The 19772-nt window shown below is 38.8% G+C and overlaps 2 protein-coding genes across 2 annotated transcripts in view; both read left to right on the forward strand.

Annotated features, from left to right (window-relative positions):
• The first annotated feature begins 2763 nt into the window (after nt 1-2763).
• Nucleotides 2764-10016, forward strand: olfml1 (olfactomedin-like 1). Its single transcript, XM_012867647.3, has 8 exons — nt 2764-3266; nt 5029-5132; nt 5241-5431; nt 5546-5649; nt 6853-7041; nt 8041-8221; nt 9421-9580; nt 9723-10016. The coding sequence occupies exons 1-8, from the start codon at nt 3150-3152 to the stop codon at nt 9877-9879; spliced, it is 1203 nt and encodes a 400-aa protein (XP_012723101.2). The 5' UTR covers nt 2764-3149; the 3' UTR covers nt 9880-10016.
• An 850-nt stretch (nt 10017-10866) lies between these two features.
• si:ch211-266k8.4 (rab GTPase-activating protein 1) overlaps nt 10867-19772 on the forward strand; it is a 70042-nt gene continuing 61136 nt past the window's right edge. The window contains exons 1-7 of the mRNA XM_036124558.1: nt 10867-11123; nt 12887-12974; nt 13061-13168; nt 14694-14886; nt 16534-16659; nt 18705-18828; nt 19296-19365. Of these exons, the coding sequence (XP_035980451.1) occupies nt 10978-11123; nt 12887-12974; nt 13061-13168; nt 14694-14886; nt 16534-16659; nt 18705-18828; nt 19296-19365 (855 nt within the window). The 5' untranslated portion in view covers nt 10867-10977. The remainder of the gene's footprint in view (nt 11124-12886; nt 12975-13060; nt 13169-14693; nt 14887-16533; nt 16660-18704; nt 18829-19295; nt 19366-19772) is intronic.

Consider the following 19772-nt stretch of genomic DNA (forward strand, 5'->3'; position numbering starts at 1 on the left):
TTTCCTATCTTATGTTAAAAGTACATGGTTATGAAGCACTGATTTGTTGTGGGGTTTAGATGTAATACTTGTAGTGTGGACACTACCCTTAAAAAAACAGCTCTCTCTCTCTCTATTGTATTTTTTGTATTGTAGCTATAATTTTCCGATTTCCTCATGAAAAAAAGCAAATATTTACTTTGATTTTTGATTGAACTAATGTTTTTTCCCCCTGTGTTTGACGTCCATGCTCTTCAGAGTGAGCCATATTGACATAGCGCCTGTCTGCTTGGGCTGGCATTAAAAACTCATCATCTACCAAGCACAAAGACTGGTGGGAAAGGTCAAGAGACAGGGGGTGGCGGAAGGCTGGCATCACTCACTCAATCACCAAGACTCATTGATTCAAGCGCACATACTCTCACACATACTTGGTGACAAACACGCACGCGATCATTTACGTTCCTCTGACACACATGCATACATTTGCACATCAAAAATATTACGCAGAGAAACAAAGGTACACAAGATCAAACAGACCCTTGCACTAGTGCGTGTAAAATAACTAAAAAATGAATTACATTGTAATAAATTCAACAATGTCTATCAAACATACTGTCATTTATGCATTCGATGCCGCGTTTGCTGCTCCTGGGATTCCTGCTGTCGCTCATGGATGTGAGCTCAGTAACATCTCCTGCTGCGACTCCATGGATATTTTATAGCACTCCTCTGTAAACCGTCCTGAATATTTCATGAGGTTACATCTCATTCTGTGTTTATGTATGTAGTGTGTGTGTCTACATACATGTAAATGTGTAGCGGTGAGAGTAATCTGATCATCTAAAACAAGATCGAAAGTTCAGCTCTGATATTTATAGAGATGTGAAGGATCAGAATGGATTTATTTTCTGAATAAAATAAACCCATGACAGGTGCTCACCGTGTTAGATTTAGTGGCTTTGCACAGTTTTTGTGTGTTTATGTCCACATCTGTGCTGTCGTTACAGACAAGAAGCGACAAATATAATGAAAGTGTGAATAAAGGAAAAACTATTCATTGCCATTTGGCTGTGAGGGTTAGTTGTGTGTCTCTGCATAAAAAAAAAACCTGTGTGTGAGGGCATAGAAAGATCTGACACCCACATATGTAATAGTTTCAAACAATGCCCCAGACTCAAACTTAATATTGAATTTCTGTTCAAATTTTAATCTTTTTTAATAGAGTTATTTTGTTATTGAGAATTACATAGTTTGTCTGTGCTTATATTTGTTATAGGAACCTATGATAGAATTTAGAATGTGTGACTGAAATTGTTGCTTGTGTCTTTTTAAGTATAACTAAAATATAGTTTTCATGCAGCATATTTTATTCTGCATAAAAAGACACATCACAGGTTTTTTTCTGACAGCCTGACTTTAAATCCGACAAAAACTTTTTTTAAAGCAGTTTTAGGTCAAAAGGAACCCCCAAACTACTTCCATTTGCTCAAATGCCAGAAAAATAAAATAAACTTTTGAGATACTTTTTTAGTTATTATTTTTAGTGTGCTCTAGTCAAATGAACAATCTCTATTTTATTTAGAGTCTTTTAGATGGCTATTTTTAGTTTAGTAAAGCCTATCCTAATAACTCAATAATAGTGTATTAAGATATATTGTGTTTTATTATTATTAACAATAGTTTTTTATACATTTAGATGAGACTTATGCTATTAGACTACCAGCTTTTGAATTGAAAATGCAGTGAAACAAATCTTTACCTATTATTAGACCCTGCTACTTGTTGTGGAGAAAGCAATTACATCTCAGGGTGGTCCTAGTTGGCCAGTGTGGTAGTTCTTTTGTGATATAGCCCCAGCTAGTGGTAGCAACATGATATGCATTGATGACAAAATATTTTATTTGAGATTTGAAATGAGGATGAACTGAAAAAAATACATGTAGCTTTGTGAGTTTGCTGTCACTTCTTTCTTCTTTTATACTTGCTTTTTCACATCCACTCTATCCTAAGCGCCCTGTTTCATTCACAACCACGTCTGTGCACCAGAGAAGGCGACCAGATGTTGCCTGCCATCAAGACAACACAGGAAACGGTGTCAGCCAGCTGTGAAACTCACCAGACTGATTTTTTTTTTCTTTAACAGCAGCTAGCTTGCATTTATCTACAAAGGCATTGACACATTTTGGATCTAAATCAAAGAGACCATTATCGGGTTCAGAAGAAGCAGCAGCCAGGCTGAAATAACCCTATAAACAGAGTCCATTCCTTCTAATTTTCGCAATCTGGCTTCAGTTTCAAGTTTTTATTGAACTTCTCTGTATTTTAAGTATCAATTTCCACCCTTTAAAGGGTCTGGAACAACAACTATTACAATAAATAATAATCACTATTGTCAGATGTGTAATAAAACAGATAAAAATACATCATATCAGCATGTTTCAACATTATAGTTTTGGTGGAAATTGGTGGAAAAAGATTTACAAGATGGCCTTGCCAATTTTATGCATCAAGATAGTGGCACACATTTGAAGCTGTGGAAGATCTCTTTTTTATGTAATTTTTATTGGCAAATATAATTTAATGTCTTTGGCTAACAACATTTGAGGTCCAGCATGTGTGAGAAACTGAAGATAAACCATCCAGGGAGTATTCCCGTTCCAAAAAGAACGGTAAATGGATCAGAAAGGTTCGGTTATTTCTTGCTCACTCTGTCTTTTTTCCCCTCCTCTATTGGCATCCTCTTTCACGCCACAAATGCACAAAACTCAGCGAGGAGGAGAGTGAAAGAGGCACGCAGAGAGAGGGAGATTGGGAGGGACTGTGGGCGAGGGAAACTTGGATCCCACAACTGAACAGAGCCAGAAAGTCCATAAGCTGAAAGTCAACAGCAGGAAGAGAAGGAAATCAGCCAGGCAAGGAATCAAGAACTGCTCTTAGTACAGGAGGAATGTCATAAAGTGTATCTAAACTGCCTTTCTCTTAGCATTTAGCCAGCTCTTTTTTGTTTTGTCTTGTTTTGTTTGAGCATTCTGGAAACTTTCGGAAGGATCTTATTGCCTTTACAGCTCATTTCTGGAAAGAAAAACTCTGAAGACGTCACAGCAGTCTCAAGTTTTTTTAAGAAGGTTTTCGGAGTTGAGACACGCAGTGAAGAAATAACAAGGAAGATGGCTTGGCTGTTTCTCTTATCTCTGTTTCTGACTTTGGGCGGCGTCCAGAGCCAAGGTTCCTCCCAAGATGCCTTCATAATCCAGTACCTGGAGAGAAGGCTTGTTCAGATGGAGGTAAGTTCATTGCTCCTCATCAATTTGTCATTGATTTTAAAGAGTTTGTGTATGTTTATAATGCCACCACTTTCAGATCATCTGGTTGCAATGTTTTGGCATCTGTTCAACTGTCTGTTTTTTATTAGGTCCTCCTGTTACTGGAATCTGGATGAGCCAGCATAGAATGTCTTGCAACTGTTTATTTTTTATGGACGGAAAAATACAGCTTGCTGTATGCGAAAAAAATCTAAGTCTGAAAAAGTCCTTTTCTATTTTTAATTATGAACATGTTTTAGTTGTTCGTGAGAATGGAGTAAAAGGCGAGTCACTTATAATAATAAAATGTATTTAAAGCTGTGTTTTAAGACACTGGAGGACACTATATTACAATGAATATAAACAAAAATGCAAGAATTAAAGAGAAATTACACTTCTGGAGATTTAACGGGTCCAGTGAGACTTCTTTGGTGCATTCTTTTTCTCCCTCTCCCATTGACCAGTGAGTGAAGGCAGTAACCTATCAATTATAGGTTGACCAGTGATCAATATTTCAAAAATACCATTCATAGGCAAGCTTGAAAAGACATGATTTAAGAATTGATTTAAAAGTCAAGAGAAAATCGATGTTGCACAAAAACTGAAAGTAGTGTGTAGTTGCAAAGTTGGAAGGGGAATTGAAAGTAAGAAGCAGCGTTTTGAAGTCAGTGCAGTGATTAAACTGATTGAGCAAGGTTGAGTAACAAAGTGACCAAAGTATTTCCTACTGCTTTGAATATGTTCTTAGATTTGGCTCAAAAGACCATATTATCTCTTCCTTTTACATGGAATATTACTTCAGCAAATATTTGGCCAAAGCAAAAAGGAGAAATAACTCAACGGCCGTTTGCACCTAAACACTATTAAATGTTTTTTAAACAACTGTTAAACAAGTGCATCCCACAGTAAACTGCTTTTATTATATTTACAATTTTTGCATGCTTCTCGGTTTGATTTATGTATTTAAAACAATTTGTGTGCTACTGTCATGGCCTCGAAGTAAAATAAATATTTTACATTTTATATTTTATGACACCTATATGTTCATTATCTGAACCTGGAAACTGTCTCAGAGCCTGTCTGCTTAGCTGTGTTTGTTTCCTAGACTTATGGTGCTGGTCTGCCATTAACCTTTCACTCCCGGATTAGAGTAGACGCGTTCTTTTTGTGTGTCTTCTGCTCTGTCTTCTCAAACCCTCAGTCGCCGTGGCAGATGGCCATTCACACCGAGCCTGGTTCTGGTGGAGGTGTCTTCCTGTTAAAGTGGAGTTTTCTCTCCACTGTTGCCACATGCATGCTCGGCATGAGGGATTGCTGCAAAGTCAACGATGCAATGCAAGCGACTGTCTGCTGAAGGCTGCAAGTCGATGCAGTCTGCTGGGTTTCCTTAGATAGAGAACGTTTCAAGCAACTTGCCTGGATGATTATACAGAACTTACTTTGTAAAGTGCCTTGAGAAAACATGCTGTAAACTGAAGCAATATAAATAACCTGAATTGAAATATGTCATCTCAATTTGTGTTTTCTGGATATATATAAAGGTGTAATGAGAAATGCAATAAAATGTCTGCATAAAAACTCAGCTGATGAATTAATGGCACTGCAATGTCCTATTAGCTGATACGTATATTTAGAGATAAACTTTCAATGATAAAGAAGCCAAAATGAACTAAATAGTGTTTTATGATTAAAAATAAACATTTTACTTGCATTTTTGTTGTTTCAACTGTGTGTATAAAATCAGGAGCGTCTGAGTCTGTGTGAGCAAAACACAATTAGTGCCACCCAGAAAACCTATGACCTCTCCTCTGAAATCAGAGGCTATCTGTCCACGCTGAACATTTTGAGGTAGGACTGCCTGAATATTTCCAAAGCATTCAGAGATTCAAACGATTGAACTGGTGCTGCTAACTAAAAAATGCATGTAATAATGTTTGCCTGTGTTTTGCTCTTTAGATCAGAGGTAAAGAGCCAGGTGGACGGTGTCTCTGTGCGTGTTGATCGGGTGGAGAGAGAGCTGGAGTATTTAGAGAACAAAATTCCCACTCAGTCTGACATCGAGATGGAAGAAGCACTGCTAGAGCAGCAGATAAAAGCAGTAGAACTGGAGCAGCTGAAAAAGAAGGCCAAGATCAATGTGGAAAATGGTACGCAGCGTTTGCATAGACAAATCCCAGAAATCCAAGTTGAACAGAGATACACAAATATGTCACTTTTTTTTGTAAGGACATGTTTTTATTTGTCTCATGTAACATATCCAGACTGCAGCACGGCTCTGAGTCAAGTCAAGTCTCTTAAGATTGTGAAGAAGGCTGGAGATCCAAATGGATGCTGGTTCAAGGACCCCTCTGAGGGATCAAATAAGGTCTGTAAGGTCTGAAATGCTCACTGAGGAGCTCCTTTGATTTTAATTCAATCCAATTGCAATCAAGACAATTTTGGTATTGGGTTTAGTATTGTTATCCTCCCTACTCAGCTTAGTTTTCAGTGACCTCCTTGAAGTTGCCATCATGAAAAACAAATTATTTTCCTGAAAATGTCACAAAATAAAAAAGTTACCCCACATTTTGTCAGGGAAATAAAAACTCTTAAATGATACAAGTATTGATCAAAGGGTTCCTGCAGATGAACTTCATTTAATTAATTTCCACATCATCCAGATCAGCATTATAAAAGAAAATGTGGTATGAAGAATACTTATAGCAGGAACTTTTCCTGTCCCTAAATGTTGTATCTGTTGTACCCATCCATCCATCCATCCATCCATCCATCCATCCATCCATCCATCCATCCATCCATCCATCCATCCATCTGTATCCATATAATTTGTCTGAAGGTTCCATATATAAATCTTGATCACTGTACATTACATACCTTATGTAAATTCATATTTTGTTTATGTTTCTATACATATTTTATTTTTTCTTTACCAGTATCTTGTGTCAAATAAATGATTTATTGATTTATTTTTCATTGATTTGCTATCCCACTTTATTATATTCATCTTTATTTTTATTTAAAAACAAATTGGGGGGCGGCACTATAGTTAAAAGTGAGGACTTGTGTTTTGTGTAAATTCATATCTCGATTTCGACTAAGAGCTCTGAATCGCTGATTGGATCACCATGAAAATCTTACATTAGAATGTATTAGAATCCTGCTGATCTGTGTTTGTTAATTCCAATCAATCAATCAATCAATCAATCAATCAATCAATCAATCAATCTTTATTGACTGATTGATACAATTTGCATTGCAATCGAAATTAGAGTTTCAGTACAAACCACCCATCACATACAACTGGTTTTCTGTGCTGGATATGTCTGTTTGTTATAAGTTAGCCGTATCAGCTTCTCTGTTTACGCCTCATTTTAAGATCACTGGGGTAAATGTTTTGTGATGTTACTGGTTTTAAAGTCAAAATCAGCTCATCGAGAAAAATAAGAACAAAGTAGGATTGCCTTTATTTATAAATGAGAGCCTTCGGTTTTTATTTGCCCATGCACGACAATTTTTTTTCTCCATTAATTTTACTCTTACGTGCTTCTTCCTCATCTTTCTCTTTCAGGTGTACCTGTTCAGTGGATTCCGTAACAACACCGTACTGGAGTACAAATCTCTAAAGAGCTTCACAAAGACTTCCACACCGCCAGCAAACGAGGTGCAGCTGCCTTTTTCCTGGCAGGGCACAGGCCATGTGGTTTACAATGGATTCCTGTACTGCCATAAGGCAGATACAACCAATGAAATACTGAAGGTTTGTGACAGAAGATTAACCCGATCAGTCATTCATGCATTTCTCTGTCGAACTCTATCAAGAACAGAAAGAGAAAACGGGGTGGAGAGGAACTGTTCGTTTATATTCAGTTTTCAAGAACGGTTTCTAGCTGCATAGTTTACCAGCCTGAAAGTGATTTCCACACCAACGATCTGTTGAACTGCAGAGCAGCTGTTGGCCTGAGGTCTGCCCATTTTAAGGAGTTATAGTCATCAGGGAGGGAGTCCGTTGATCTTTCCTTTGTCTCAGTGTGTTAGCTGAGGTCAGGGAGGACACAGTGCCAAAATAAACTATTTTGTTCCACCGAAGTTAATTTTTCTCAGGAAACTCTGGGTGTTTTTGAGGAAATTGTACTTGCTACAGCCAGTTCACACAAAGAGGATGTATGAAACTTTTGTTTTGTTTTGGGTTTTTTATTCCTCAGGGTGGCAGGAGCACAGGCATTCATAAGACAGCATAATGCCATTTTCAGTTCAGCTATTTTCCTCAAGTGGAAGAGTTAAAAAAGGCTGTTCTATTCAGTAATAATGAAAAGACAGTTGAGCTCAAAGGGAAAGCTCCCAGTTTACATACCTCGTCAAATTCCAACCCTCACACATGGTTAAGAGGTCAGGATCCTAACTAGAAGCGGCTGAAAGGGGAAAGTAGCTGTACCTCCAATTAAGATGAGTTCTGAATGTCTCCACTTGGAGGTTTTCCTGACATGGTGCACCAGGAACAGATCACAAGGTAGACCCAGAATTAGCAGGATGCACTATAAATCCCTTCTGCAATGGGTATGCCATGAAAACCTCAAGTTCTACAGGCAAGAGGAATGTCTGAGTTCTCCTTTCAGAACCGTCACCCTCTACACCTCATATAAGATAGTGGATGGATTGATGGATAATCTGTCACACACAAAAAAGAAAAACTCAGGCTACATTTTCTTTGTTGCTATCACAACTGTTGTATTCAGTTTATATCTTGTCACATTTAAAGGTGGATTTGCTGAATGGCACTGTGGTGGATAGCATGCTTCTTCCTGGAGCCGGTCATCTTCCCGTCTACAGCCTAAATCCCAACACTTTTCTTGACATGGCTGTAGATGAGCTTGGCCTGTGGGTTATCCACGCGGATCCTGAGTACGGAGGAAACCTGGTCATCACCAAAGTAGACAAAGGTAGTGACAACCTTCGACTGTTGAAAGGGTTTAATACTTAATTCATGATAGGACCCACCCTTCGCAAAGAACCTCACTTATACTTGAAATCAAGTACCGTAAAACCTTTTACCAAGACTCTGCTCAACTTCTAATTATACTCAGTTTATTTCTGTGGCACCAATTGACAGAAAATATCATCTCATTGGACCTAGCAAGATAACCTCAGATTAGCTATGTGCTCATGCTGCACACAAATCAGTCCCTTTTATCTTTGGTAGATACTACTAACCTTGAATTGTTATGTGAATAAAGTGCACCGGTCCACAAAATCAGTTTCCTTCCTACCTCTCCTTCCCCATGGACCATAAACCAGAACCTAGAGCTATCAAAGGGCATGTGGAAAAAAAATAGTAGATCCGCACAAGGTTGGAATGGACCCCAAGAACATCACCTAGGAGGGGAAAGCTGCTGGAGTGACTGGTGGGAAAAGGAAAATAGACAAAATGACCATCAGTCACAGCTCCCCCTATGAGGGAGCTTCCAGTTGGTCAGCAGCAGTCATGAGCCATAAAGAAATAAGAGTTTCTGTAGATAGTACTAAAATAATATTCCTCATGAAAACCTGGTGACCAGCTACAGGAAATGTCCCATGGCTGTGCCTGCCGATAGGTTTCAAAATAAGGCTTTGATAAAGGAGGATAAACAATTTTTTATTCAACGACATCCAAACCAACTTTGTAGGCTACTGTTATGTGATGTATTGTCTTTACAGTGCTGTACTGTCTCTCTGCTTTAAAATGAATCCACAATCAAATTTTGAGTCTTTCCAAACTGAGCAAACCGAAAAGAACCAGCAGGGGACCAAATGCTTTATTACCCGACCATCATTCAGGGCATAAACCTTCATATAGCCTGTATGGTGACATTAGAGAGGGGGTTCATGAGCACCAGATGAAAAAAAACATATAAATTATCTGTAAACTGTACTCTGAACATGTTTTCTACTGCTTTTATACATGTGCTTGGTGCTAATAAGAAGAAGAGTAGTTTGCATGCTTTGTGCGGGACAGCACTATATTCTATCCCAATTGTCAAATCAGTTTAATTACTTGGGGGGTGGCAGAAGCACGGGTTTGTACAGGGCTGCATTCATAAGAAAAAAACCTCCGATGCTTGGTGGACATCATTTAGACAATTTTTGTTGTTGTTTTTACCAGTAAGTTTAGCAGTGGAGTACACCTGGGACACACAGTGTAGAAGCCGGGACGCCGAGGGGGCCTTCCTGATGTGTGGGACGCTTTACGTGGTCTACAACACGCGCTATGGAGGACGCTCCACCATCCAGTGTCTGTATGACATCCATGACACCATCCACAGGTTAGCATTGTAGCACAATCTGAGAGTACAGGCTGTAGCTTTCTATAAACATCAGATTTACAAACAATGGACATTTGACCGATGTACTGATATAAAGCAAAGTGGTTAAACGTTTTATCTTGTCTGTCTTGTCACCGTGCAGCAACGAGAGTCCTGTGATGTTCTTCCCAAAACGCTACACCACCCACAGCAGCATCCACTATCACCCTGGAGACAAACAGCTGTATGCCTGGGACGATGGCTACCAGACAATATACAAAGTGGAGACCCGCGCCAATTCCCAAATGAAATCACAATGAAGCCTCTTCCCGTTAAGCCCTTTACCCAGCGTCAAAACCTGTATTGTCACATCAAAAATCACGGAATAGTGCCGCCCCAACAGAATTGTGTTAAAACAATGTGATGGGTCTCATTAAATCTTTCTTTATTCATCCTCTGCTGGCAATGGATGTGACTTTTGTTGGTCGTGGTTATGACGGAAAATCTTTATAAATGGTTTAATGTTCATGTACATTTTGATCAAACTTCATGTCTTGTATGGCAGAACATAGTTTCTAGATTTATTTGGCATGTATATGTCTAATTCATGTGTACAAGCTAGATAAACCACTAATTCGTCACCAAGTTATTTAACTCCCAGAAAAGTTGTTCTAAACATGCCTTTAAAACACATACGCACACTTCTTTAACAAGGTGGCCGAATTGTATTTCTCACTTTTCTGTTCCTTATATATTTTGTCACTTGAAAAAGAAATACTGTTTTTTTCTTCATATTTACAGATATACAAGCAAATAAATATTTCAGAAAGAAAATTGTGGAATATTTTTTCTACTTAAACATTATGGCTTCTAAAATGCATTTAATATTTAATTTAAAAAAAATCAAAACGTAATTGAATCACTTTATTAAATGTACACAAGTCACACCAGCTTTTTTGATGTTTAGAATTGCTGTGGGTCTGCACCATTTCCCAGCCGGCTTGGAGAGCGGCGCAGAAAAAAATGGGCTCGTGCAGTCTGGCGACTCCTCTCTCGCCGCTCGGCTTCAGTTTTAGCCCGGTCATTTTGCCGGCTGACCAATAAGGAGTTGATCCGCCAAAAAAAAAAAAAAAAAAAAAAAAAAACGGAATAAAAAGTCCTTAATTATTCACATCGGATATTTTCAGTTGACAAACAACTAGATATCTGTCTTATAATATTTTTTTTCTATTATTTTAACCACTATTTTGCCAACGTGGTCCATTTTATCTGAATAATTGGCGCTTCGATGACGTAAGGTTAGGGGCGTTCCCAAGGCGACCGTTGAGCCTGACAGTTGTAGGACAAAGCGAGCCGTTTTAAATCGATTTCCTAAATCACGCTTTCGCTATAAGTTGTTTTGTTGATATTTTTTAAAAATGAGGAGAAGAAGAAGCAGCAGCAGCGCCAGCAGGAGAAGCTCAACAAGTAAAAGGCGCAGTGAGAGTTCACGTTTTGATGAATTCGGCTTTGCTTTCACCAACAGAAAGGAGCAAAAACTTCACCACAGATGCAACGATTACAGGTGCGCCACAGGTTTGATTTAATTAACACCGGTCCGGCTCCATAAAACGAACTGCTGCCATGGCCTTTAGGGTCAAAGATTTTTATTTTTGTTTTTCTGTAAGTTGACGGGATGAATGAAATGTTTTTCAAATATTTCTACAAAAAAAAAAAGTTTGCCTGTACAGACCTCTTGATTTGGCTCTTTTGTGTGTGTCTTTCAAACTTAAATGTCTGAGATTATGAAACGGATATTTATATGTGACAAATGTAACCCGATTAAAGGACAATCATTTGGTTACTAAGGGAAAATAGGCCTACTATCCAAACCAACCTGATCGTGTTTGAAAATCATGTATAATAATATACATTTCTTTGTTCAGGACAGAACTTCCCTTATTTATGAATTAAATGTAATTCATCACAATTTCTGGACACCCGAGTCACTTGCCTTCACCAGATGACTACCAAAGCTGTAGAATCATAAAACCCCTTAAACAGAACCTGTCTGACCGCCTGGATCAGGCAGAAAAAGGTCTTGTCAAGAAGTAGTGCATCATAGCCCAATCTGAAGAAATTAAAGACCAGATGAGAAGGACAGTCACTGACATTTATAAATGTGGAACCAGTTATGCAGTGCTTTCTAAAACTTTGGGATGTACCGTAATCAAGCCACCATTATCCAAAACTACAGGCCTGTTGGCCTGTGGTTGGTGCTCATATTTGAGTGCCAGGCAAAAGACGTGTCGCATCATTTTGCACTCAATGGAGTTGGGAAACGCAGGACCCACTAACACCCACATGAAGTGCATTACAGAAATCCAGCCGAGTAGTTACTTGTCTAGATGTTCTTTGGAAAGAATGTGCTTTAATTTGGCGAACTGCCTTACATTAAAAAAAGCTTATCTTTACAACTGCTGTAATCTGGTTGTCAAATTTAAGATCGGTATCCACTTTAACACCAAGGTCTGCAATGGTTGACTGCTTGTACTGGGCTAAAGCTCAATGAGAAAAGCAGCAGATTCCTGAAATCTTTGAGAGAAAATATCCTGTGGATATCCTGTCACTTTGGGTGTAAAACTAACGCTTCAGGGAAAAAGAACAACAACCCATAGTATGAATTGGTGATGGTAGTGTGATGGTCTGGGGCTGCTACGAGACGAGGGGGACTTGCTGTGATTGATAGAACCATGAATTATGCTCGTCAAAATCTGGGGCACACCAGCAAATCCACCTTGAAACAACTGGGAAAAAAAATTAAAATGAAGATTTTAGAGGAACCTGTGGTGACTTGCTGATAAAACCACCCTAATGTAAAATTACTGAATAACTGCATGACCAGAATCAGCTGGAGAGTTTCCATTTTGAAAGAGATGAACGTTTTTTTCTCATAAGAGTTTAACTCCATGACCTGATCTCCAATAAAAATAAAATACACATTGCAAAAATAGACCTAAAAATAAGAATTTTTTTCTTGAAATGAATGTATTTTTCCTTGATTTGAGCAGGTAAATAGGACTATTTGCCAATGGAATAAGATTTTTGCACTTAAAATAGGAACAATTCATTTCCATCATTTTATTTCAAGTGCAATATATCTAATTATCTTATTTTAGGGGTAAAAATACTCATTCCATTGGCAAATAATCTTATTTACCTGCTCAAATCAAGGGCAAATACATTAATTTCAAGAAAATTTAACTAATTTTTAGATCTCTTTTTGCAGTGCATGAATGGATAGACAGTGATGACCCTAACCCTAATTAAACATATTTTCTGTGTCAGCTACCCCCAGCTGAGCTCGGTGAGGGTGAAGGAGCTGTGTGAACTGCTCAGCTACTGGAATGGAGCCAGCTTCATCTGCAGGAGTCAGGTTAGTCTTATCTAGTAAACAAACGGTGAAAACGTGTCCGTTAATTATCTAAGATGGTCGGTACTTGGGCTTGCTGTCGGTTTCAGATTGAACGGTTTATCAGGATGGGCATTCCTCCAAGTCTGCGAGGGAGAGTATGGAAGTGCCTTCTTAACGTTGACGGTCTGAGAGAATCCAGTGACTTCAACTATCAGGTAAATTAGCATTAAAGCCTCAGAAAATGAGGAGAAACCAAAGATTTATGCTCACAATATTGAAGGGAAATGCTTTATAGCACAATAGTTGTAAAAAGATTTGAGACTGACAGTTTTGTTTTTCACAAACTTTGCTGCGTTCTTGTTGCTAGATGTCTATGTCAAGTGTATCTTTACTTAAGCCCAATGATAACAATTTCACAAGTTCTAAAGGCTTTTTGGTGAATTACATAAAGTTTATGCAAAGCATCCATATTCACTGTGCTGACGGTTCTTTTTTAAGATTTGTACAATTCGATCTGGTGTACTGGAGAACATCTTAGCTACATCCCAGCCTGATGGGGTCCCATTTTTATTAGTGTAATATGTCTTTTTTTTTTTTTTTCATTTTGGAAAACACTGAGGACTGACCACACATTCTCAATGGGATGAAGATCCAGACAGTTTCATGGCTATGGACCTGAAGTTTCAATGTTTTAAACCGCTGAGCCACATCCTTATGACATGGTGCTCCATTGTGTCGTATCCACTTGGCTTTCGGATCAATGAGGAAAGTTGCTGTCTAAGGATGCTTGTATACAACTCTTCGTTTCCAGCAGTCTTTTCGACAGATTTATGAATAAGGCCAATCGCCTTCGAACAAGTAGGAGCCCTAAACATGACTGATCTCTGAATTGACATCAATATGACCTTTTTCTTCCCTGACGGTCCTTTTTTCTGACACTAGTCCTTCACCAGTCCAGTTATTTCCTGTAGAATGTCAGTGTGTCTGTGTTTTTTTTTTCTTTGCTGTACCCTTTGATGCTGGGCAAATGTGTTTGTATCGTGGTGCATACAGAAACACTTGCATCTTCCCTCTGTGTTTGCTGAACAAGCTCTGCACTGGTGGCAACCTGATCCCTTAGCTGGAACCCTTTTAGCAGGTGGTCCTTTGTTCGAAATATTTCTTCACAGCAACTAACCGTCTGTGGTGATTCAATAAATGGGTTACTTGAGCACATTCTTACTTACAGCAATGTTCTTGCCTGCAGTAGCAGACACCTGGCACCCCCACATGATTACAATAGGCCTGCCGTTGAGGTAGGACTTCAACGAAGCATAGCGACAGCAGCACCTAGGCCTAAGAGGCCCATGGGTGATGCAGGGCACCGGGCCGCCTGTTCTGACAAGGTGGTGGGGGTATTAGGGTAGTTTTATTTTAAATTAATTGGTTATCTAAGGACTACTGGCAACCCAGGGGTGATGCAAATTCCCAGCATTAAAAACTGAAGCAGTATGTAACAACCTTTCTCTTGGAGTCAGACGTTTTTGCCACAACTGTTGCTTTGGAAATGGCTCCACTGTCCAGCAGATGTCGCAATTTTTCCATAACTGATGCATGTATGTGTTTAATTTAACATACTCTCTCTTTTTACAGCATATCAACATTTAGTCTCGTTGTTGTTCTGTGTTATTCATCAATCATCATCAAAATTTTCCTTAAAAGCCACAATGCTTATTTTGTCTGTTTTTTTTTCCCTGACAGACGTGTTTGTCTGAAGTTCGAGGGCCTCTTGTGGATTTGGGTGTCAGCGAATATGGAATTTTGTCTGCAATCGCCACACTTGACGACACTCAGAATGATCTGGGTTTGAACCTACAGCAGCCCTCCAGCTCCTCTGAGCCTTGCTACTCTATCGATGAAATAACTCTGTTCAGACAGATCGCTCTGGACCTACGTGAGTTCATATGGGAAAATAAATTTAACAGACTGGTTCCGTTTTTGCTTCATGGAATTGTTGTAGTTCATCAAACAGGATAGTTAGAGTAAATACAATAAAATTGTGACAATCTGGGATCTCATTTATGAAGCATTGCGTTAGAATCCATATTAAAATGGTACATGTACCAAAAAAACGAAAATGGCAAAAAAAAAAAGTTGTGATTTATAAAACTATGCACACGGAATTTCTCTTTATGGGCCCAGATGTACCTGAACGTTTGCGTTGCTGGTTCCGCCTCAGGTTCTGCCCTTTACACGCCCAGTTTCAACCATAAACGAATCAATTTAAAGCACCTCATGAATGTTGATGTGTATCAAAAATGGCTGAATTTATGTTGTTTTTTTGTTTTTCATGGTGAAGTGGCAACCATACACCGTGAAATAATTTCACAGAGGAGTTTATGAAGTTTGTAGATCAGAAAGAGGCACATGTCCACATTAAAAGAACTTGTTAAAAAGTAAACTTGATTGCTGTTTTGAACTGTTTTGAAGACAAACAGCCTTCCTAAAAAACCCGATCAAAAAAAAAAAACTCTGGTCAGTCATCCATGGCCAGGAAATCTTTGATCCCTGTAACCTTTTAAATGGACCATCAGCAAGGTCTTCCAGCAGGGCCAATGCATCCACCGCACAGCATTACCCACAAGTAAATTTGACGGTTTACAGTAATCAAAGTGACTGCCTCACACCTTCTCACAATTTAGCTGTTAATCTGTGGAACAGGTCACCATGATGATCATCCGGAGGAATGTAATGGTAGAAAACCCTGATAAAATGTTGTGCAGACTTTTAAGATTTAAGATGGCTTGTGGATGTTTCTTTTAATTATTTAGGGTCTTTAGGTATAGTTATGAGTCACCAGCGTAAGCATGAATATTACTGAGGTTTTGAATGAAATCGATTTATGATAAATTCTGATATGGAGTGAAATTCAACTTCTGAGAGGAATCATGATGCAGTTTGGCTGCAATTCATCACTTTAACATCAGCTCTAAACCAACATTTCTCAATGAAAAAAAGAGAAATGCAACACAAACAACTCTTTTCAGCAACAACTGCCATTGGGTGCTTGCGATAACAGTCTTTATGTATGTGGAGGAAGTTTTGGACACTTCTCTTTGCAGAGTTGCTTTATTCAGCCATGTTGGGGGTTTTCAAGCATGAATTGCTTCTATGAGGTCATGCCAACCTATCTCAATTGCATTTATGAACGATGACGTGCAGCTTTGATAATAATTTGAAAACCGCTTGTTTTTACTGAGACTATATTTGAAATATATGTCTAACCAAAAACATTCAAAAGAGACAGAAAATCAGAGACAGATGAAATCTATTATGTGGCAAATACTTTTTAACAACACTAGATTTTTTCCAATATATCTTTTTTATGAGTGATAACATGCAGAGTGTAAAAATATATGGAAATGTTTCGCCATTAGACATGTGACATGATTTCCTCTTAATCTCATGTTTATCATTGGTTTTACATACAATAATGCAAAGTGTTTTATGATGAATATTAAATTTGAGAATGATTGAAGCAAATTAGAAAAGAAAATAAGAATATTCTTAGTTGACTGTGCTTGATTTTATTTAATCACAGAGCGATCTTTCCCAACCCACCGGTCCCTGATGGGACAGAGCCCGGAGGCCATTGAGGGTCAGGCTAAGCTCTTCAGGGTCCTCATTGCGTATGCAAAATATAACCCCAAAGTTGGTTACTGCCAAGGTACCAGTTTCTGATTTCTGACCGCACACATCTGTTCATTGCAAGCGTATTTTATCATCCATGTTTTTGTCAGTATAATTACTTTCCTCCACCCACCCTGTCCAATGCAAACTCATTGACTGCTGGTAGTTATCAGACTGTGTCACATATATCTGCATTTCCCTGAGGCCTGTGTTTTTATTTCATCCTCACATTGTAATATGATATTCAGCTATGCATTTGTAGGTAATGTTTGTTAATTCTATTATTTACACATACTTATTTAGTACTGATAAGAAAATCCAAAACTTCAAAAATAGAACAAATTTTAAAACATCAAAGTATCTAATGTTTTTTTTTTTTTTTAGACTTATAAACCTTTGAGTTTTCAAGGGAGGTGACTGCAGTGCACAATGTGACCAGCTGATGGAGGTAGAGGGCTACAATTATGTGGCAGGATTTTTATCTAGCATCTTACTTCAGTAACAATACCAGATACAAGTTGAACATCTATTAGTCAAAATGGTTCCGGCTTAATTTGGATAAGATATGTGCCGTAAGTTTTAGTGATCATAAAGGAGAGCAACTACTATAACCTTTTTTTTTTTCTTTTGGTCTTTTCATACACCCAATTAAAAATAAATAAATGTAAGCTAAATTAATGTAACAGTCTTCCAAAAAAAAGAAAAAAAAAGTGTTTCTTTTTGTGTCTGGCATGGCAGGGTCTGCGTAGCTTTTAAGGGCTATGCCATCCTTACATCCCCAAAGCAGGACCTGTGTCTGTATTCTCGACACAAAGTGGAGCTTCTTCCCAGTGCGCGTTAGGCTCACTAGGGCCCCTTGTCACAGTTAGGTTTGTGTTAATTATGAAAAGGCTCTCGAGGCAAATTGTGGCTAGGAAGCTGTCTGGTTTGGAAGCGTCAGGATCTCATCTTTGATTCTTGCTGATGATGGGGTTCTGTTGGCTTCTACAGGCCATGACCTCCAGTCTGCGCGAGAGCAGTTTGCTTCTGAGTGTGAAGCGGCCGGATAAGAGTCCAAGGCCAACCGGAAAAAGGACTGCCTCCGCTGACTTGGGGGGTAGATCTCTGCCTCAAGTGGAGGAGTTTAAGTATCTTGGTGTCTTCAAGAGTGGTGGCTCGATGGAATGACAGATGGACAGAAGGATCGGGGCTTTTTCTGCAGTAGTGAGGGTGCTGCTCTGTTCTGTTGTGGTCAAGAAAGGGCTGAGCCAAAAAGTAAAGCTCTTGATTTGCCTGTCTATTTGTTCCAACTCTCGGCTAATGTGGTGAGGTATGGATCAGGGCCAGAGGAACGAGACCTGAAAACAAAATTCTTGAGAGTGTCTGGACTCAGCCGTAGCGATATAGTAAGGAGCTCTCTCATCTGGTGGAGCTCAAGGTCGAGCCGCTGTTTCTCCACACTAAAAGGAGTCAGTTGAGGTAGTTTGGGCATCTGATCAAGATGCCCCCCCCAGGGAGCCTCCTTTTGGAGGTTTTCTTGGCACATCCCACAGGGAGGACCCAGATCTCGCAGGAGGGACTACATCTTCTGTCTGGCCTGGGAATGCCTTAGGATCCCCCATAATAAGCTAATGCCCCTGGGAAGAGGGGTGACCGGGTTTCCCTCCTGGACCTGCTGGACCGTGACCCAATTTTCAGATAAGCAGAAGACGGTGAATGGATGATGGATGTCTGCCATTATGTTGTGTTGTAAGACCTTACCAGAATGTGAAATTCACTCAGATAAAACTGTCTTGTTATTTAAGTTTCAGGAGACACCTCTTTAATTTAATTTAAAACTCTTCTATGGAAAATAATTTCCCCAGTAAATAGACCAGATGAAAAAGAATGTAAAGGTTTCAGCCGTCTCTGTAGGTCGTTTAACACCATCATTGATTGAAAACGTATTTATGGAAGTTGCTCTCTAATACATAGACGATAGAAAAGCATCTCAAACGATCGTCAATAAAGCAATATACAACCAGTTTACCGCTGCATTTAGAATATTTAAGTCTATGTTGTACTTGAGCATCCAGAAAGTATGCATGTGTGTTTATTTCACAGGGATGTCCTACATAGCTGCTGTGCTGCTGATGCAGTTGGGAGAGGAGGAGGCTTTCTGGGCTCTGACAGCCATGTTGGATAAACCCAGATATCTGGCTGAACTGTTTGACCTCAGCCTTACAAGGTAAGAATCCGGTTTAAAGGTACACAACATGACTCTGGAGTGATTATATTGCACGTTTCAGGGACTTGAGAAATCCAGGAAAGAAATCGGAGACAATTTTGAAGATGATTACTGTACCTCGGAAAATATTTACTGTATTTGGCAATTATTTCTGAAGCTGGTTTTTAATCTTAGGTTTTCTTTTAAAGCGTTGTTCAAAAGCGGAAATTGTCGACGCCTTTTGTTTCCAAATCCTAAAAAAATAGACTGAAAATAAGTAACAAAAACATTTGGGTAGTAAAATCCTAACTAATTATATTTTTGAGTGTAGCTTTACTTTAAATGATGCCAATGTTAAAAGCATGATTTAATTTCTGGGCGCTCTTATGAGTATATGTTAAATTCGTCCCCTGAAACGCTTTGTTGTAATCAGCTTCTGTTCCACGACTACAAAACTAAACTGCCATTATTATTTTTCTTCTACTCAGAGTCCAACATCAGGTGAAGGTCTTTGATCAGTTCATCAAACACCGGAAGGCTCAGCTCTCCGAGCACTTGGTGAGAAACAAAGGCCTATTGGCTTTACTTACCAATATCATCGTGTTTATAGGCTTAAAGGTGCATTACGTAAGTTCCAGGATTTTGGCTGACGTTGAAGTAACGCCAGTGTTGTGCACGCACATAGAAGAGGAAAAAAAGCAACCATTAGGACTTTTTTATAGAGGTGTAATGTCTTCTGAGGTAAGACAGTTAGAAATATAATTTTGTTATATGATATCATATAGGAATATTATTTTATTTTGAACAGAAATGTTTCACATTGAGTCAATAATAATTTGTTTAGGGGAAAAACATAACTACCCTTTTAGCTTGGCAATAACAGGAGGGACGGACACTGTTCTCATACTGTACCAGGCCTCGTCACACTTTTAGGAAATGCAACAAAAAAAAAGAAAAGAAAAAAG

Source organism: Fundulus heteroclitus, chromosome 2 (assembly GCF_011125445.2).
Source record: "Fundulus heteroclitus isolate FHET01 chromosome 2, MU-UCD_Fhet_4.1, whole genome shotgun sequence".
In the NCBI taxonomy this organism is placed as follows: Eukaryota; Metazoa; Chordata; class Actinopteri; order Cyprinodontiformes; family Fundulidae; genus Fundulus; species Fundulus heteroclitus.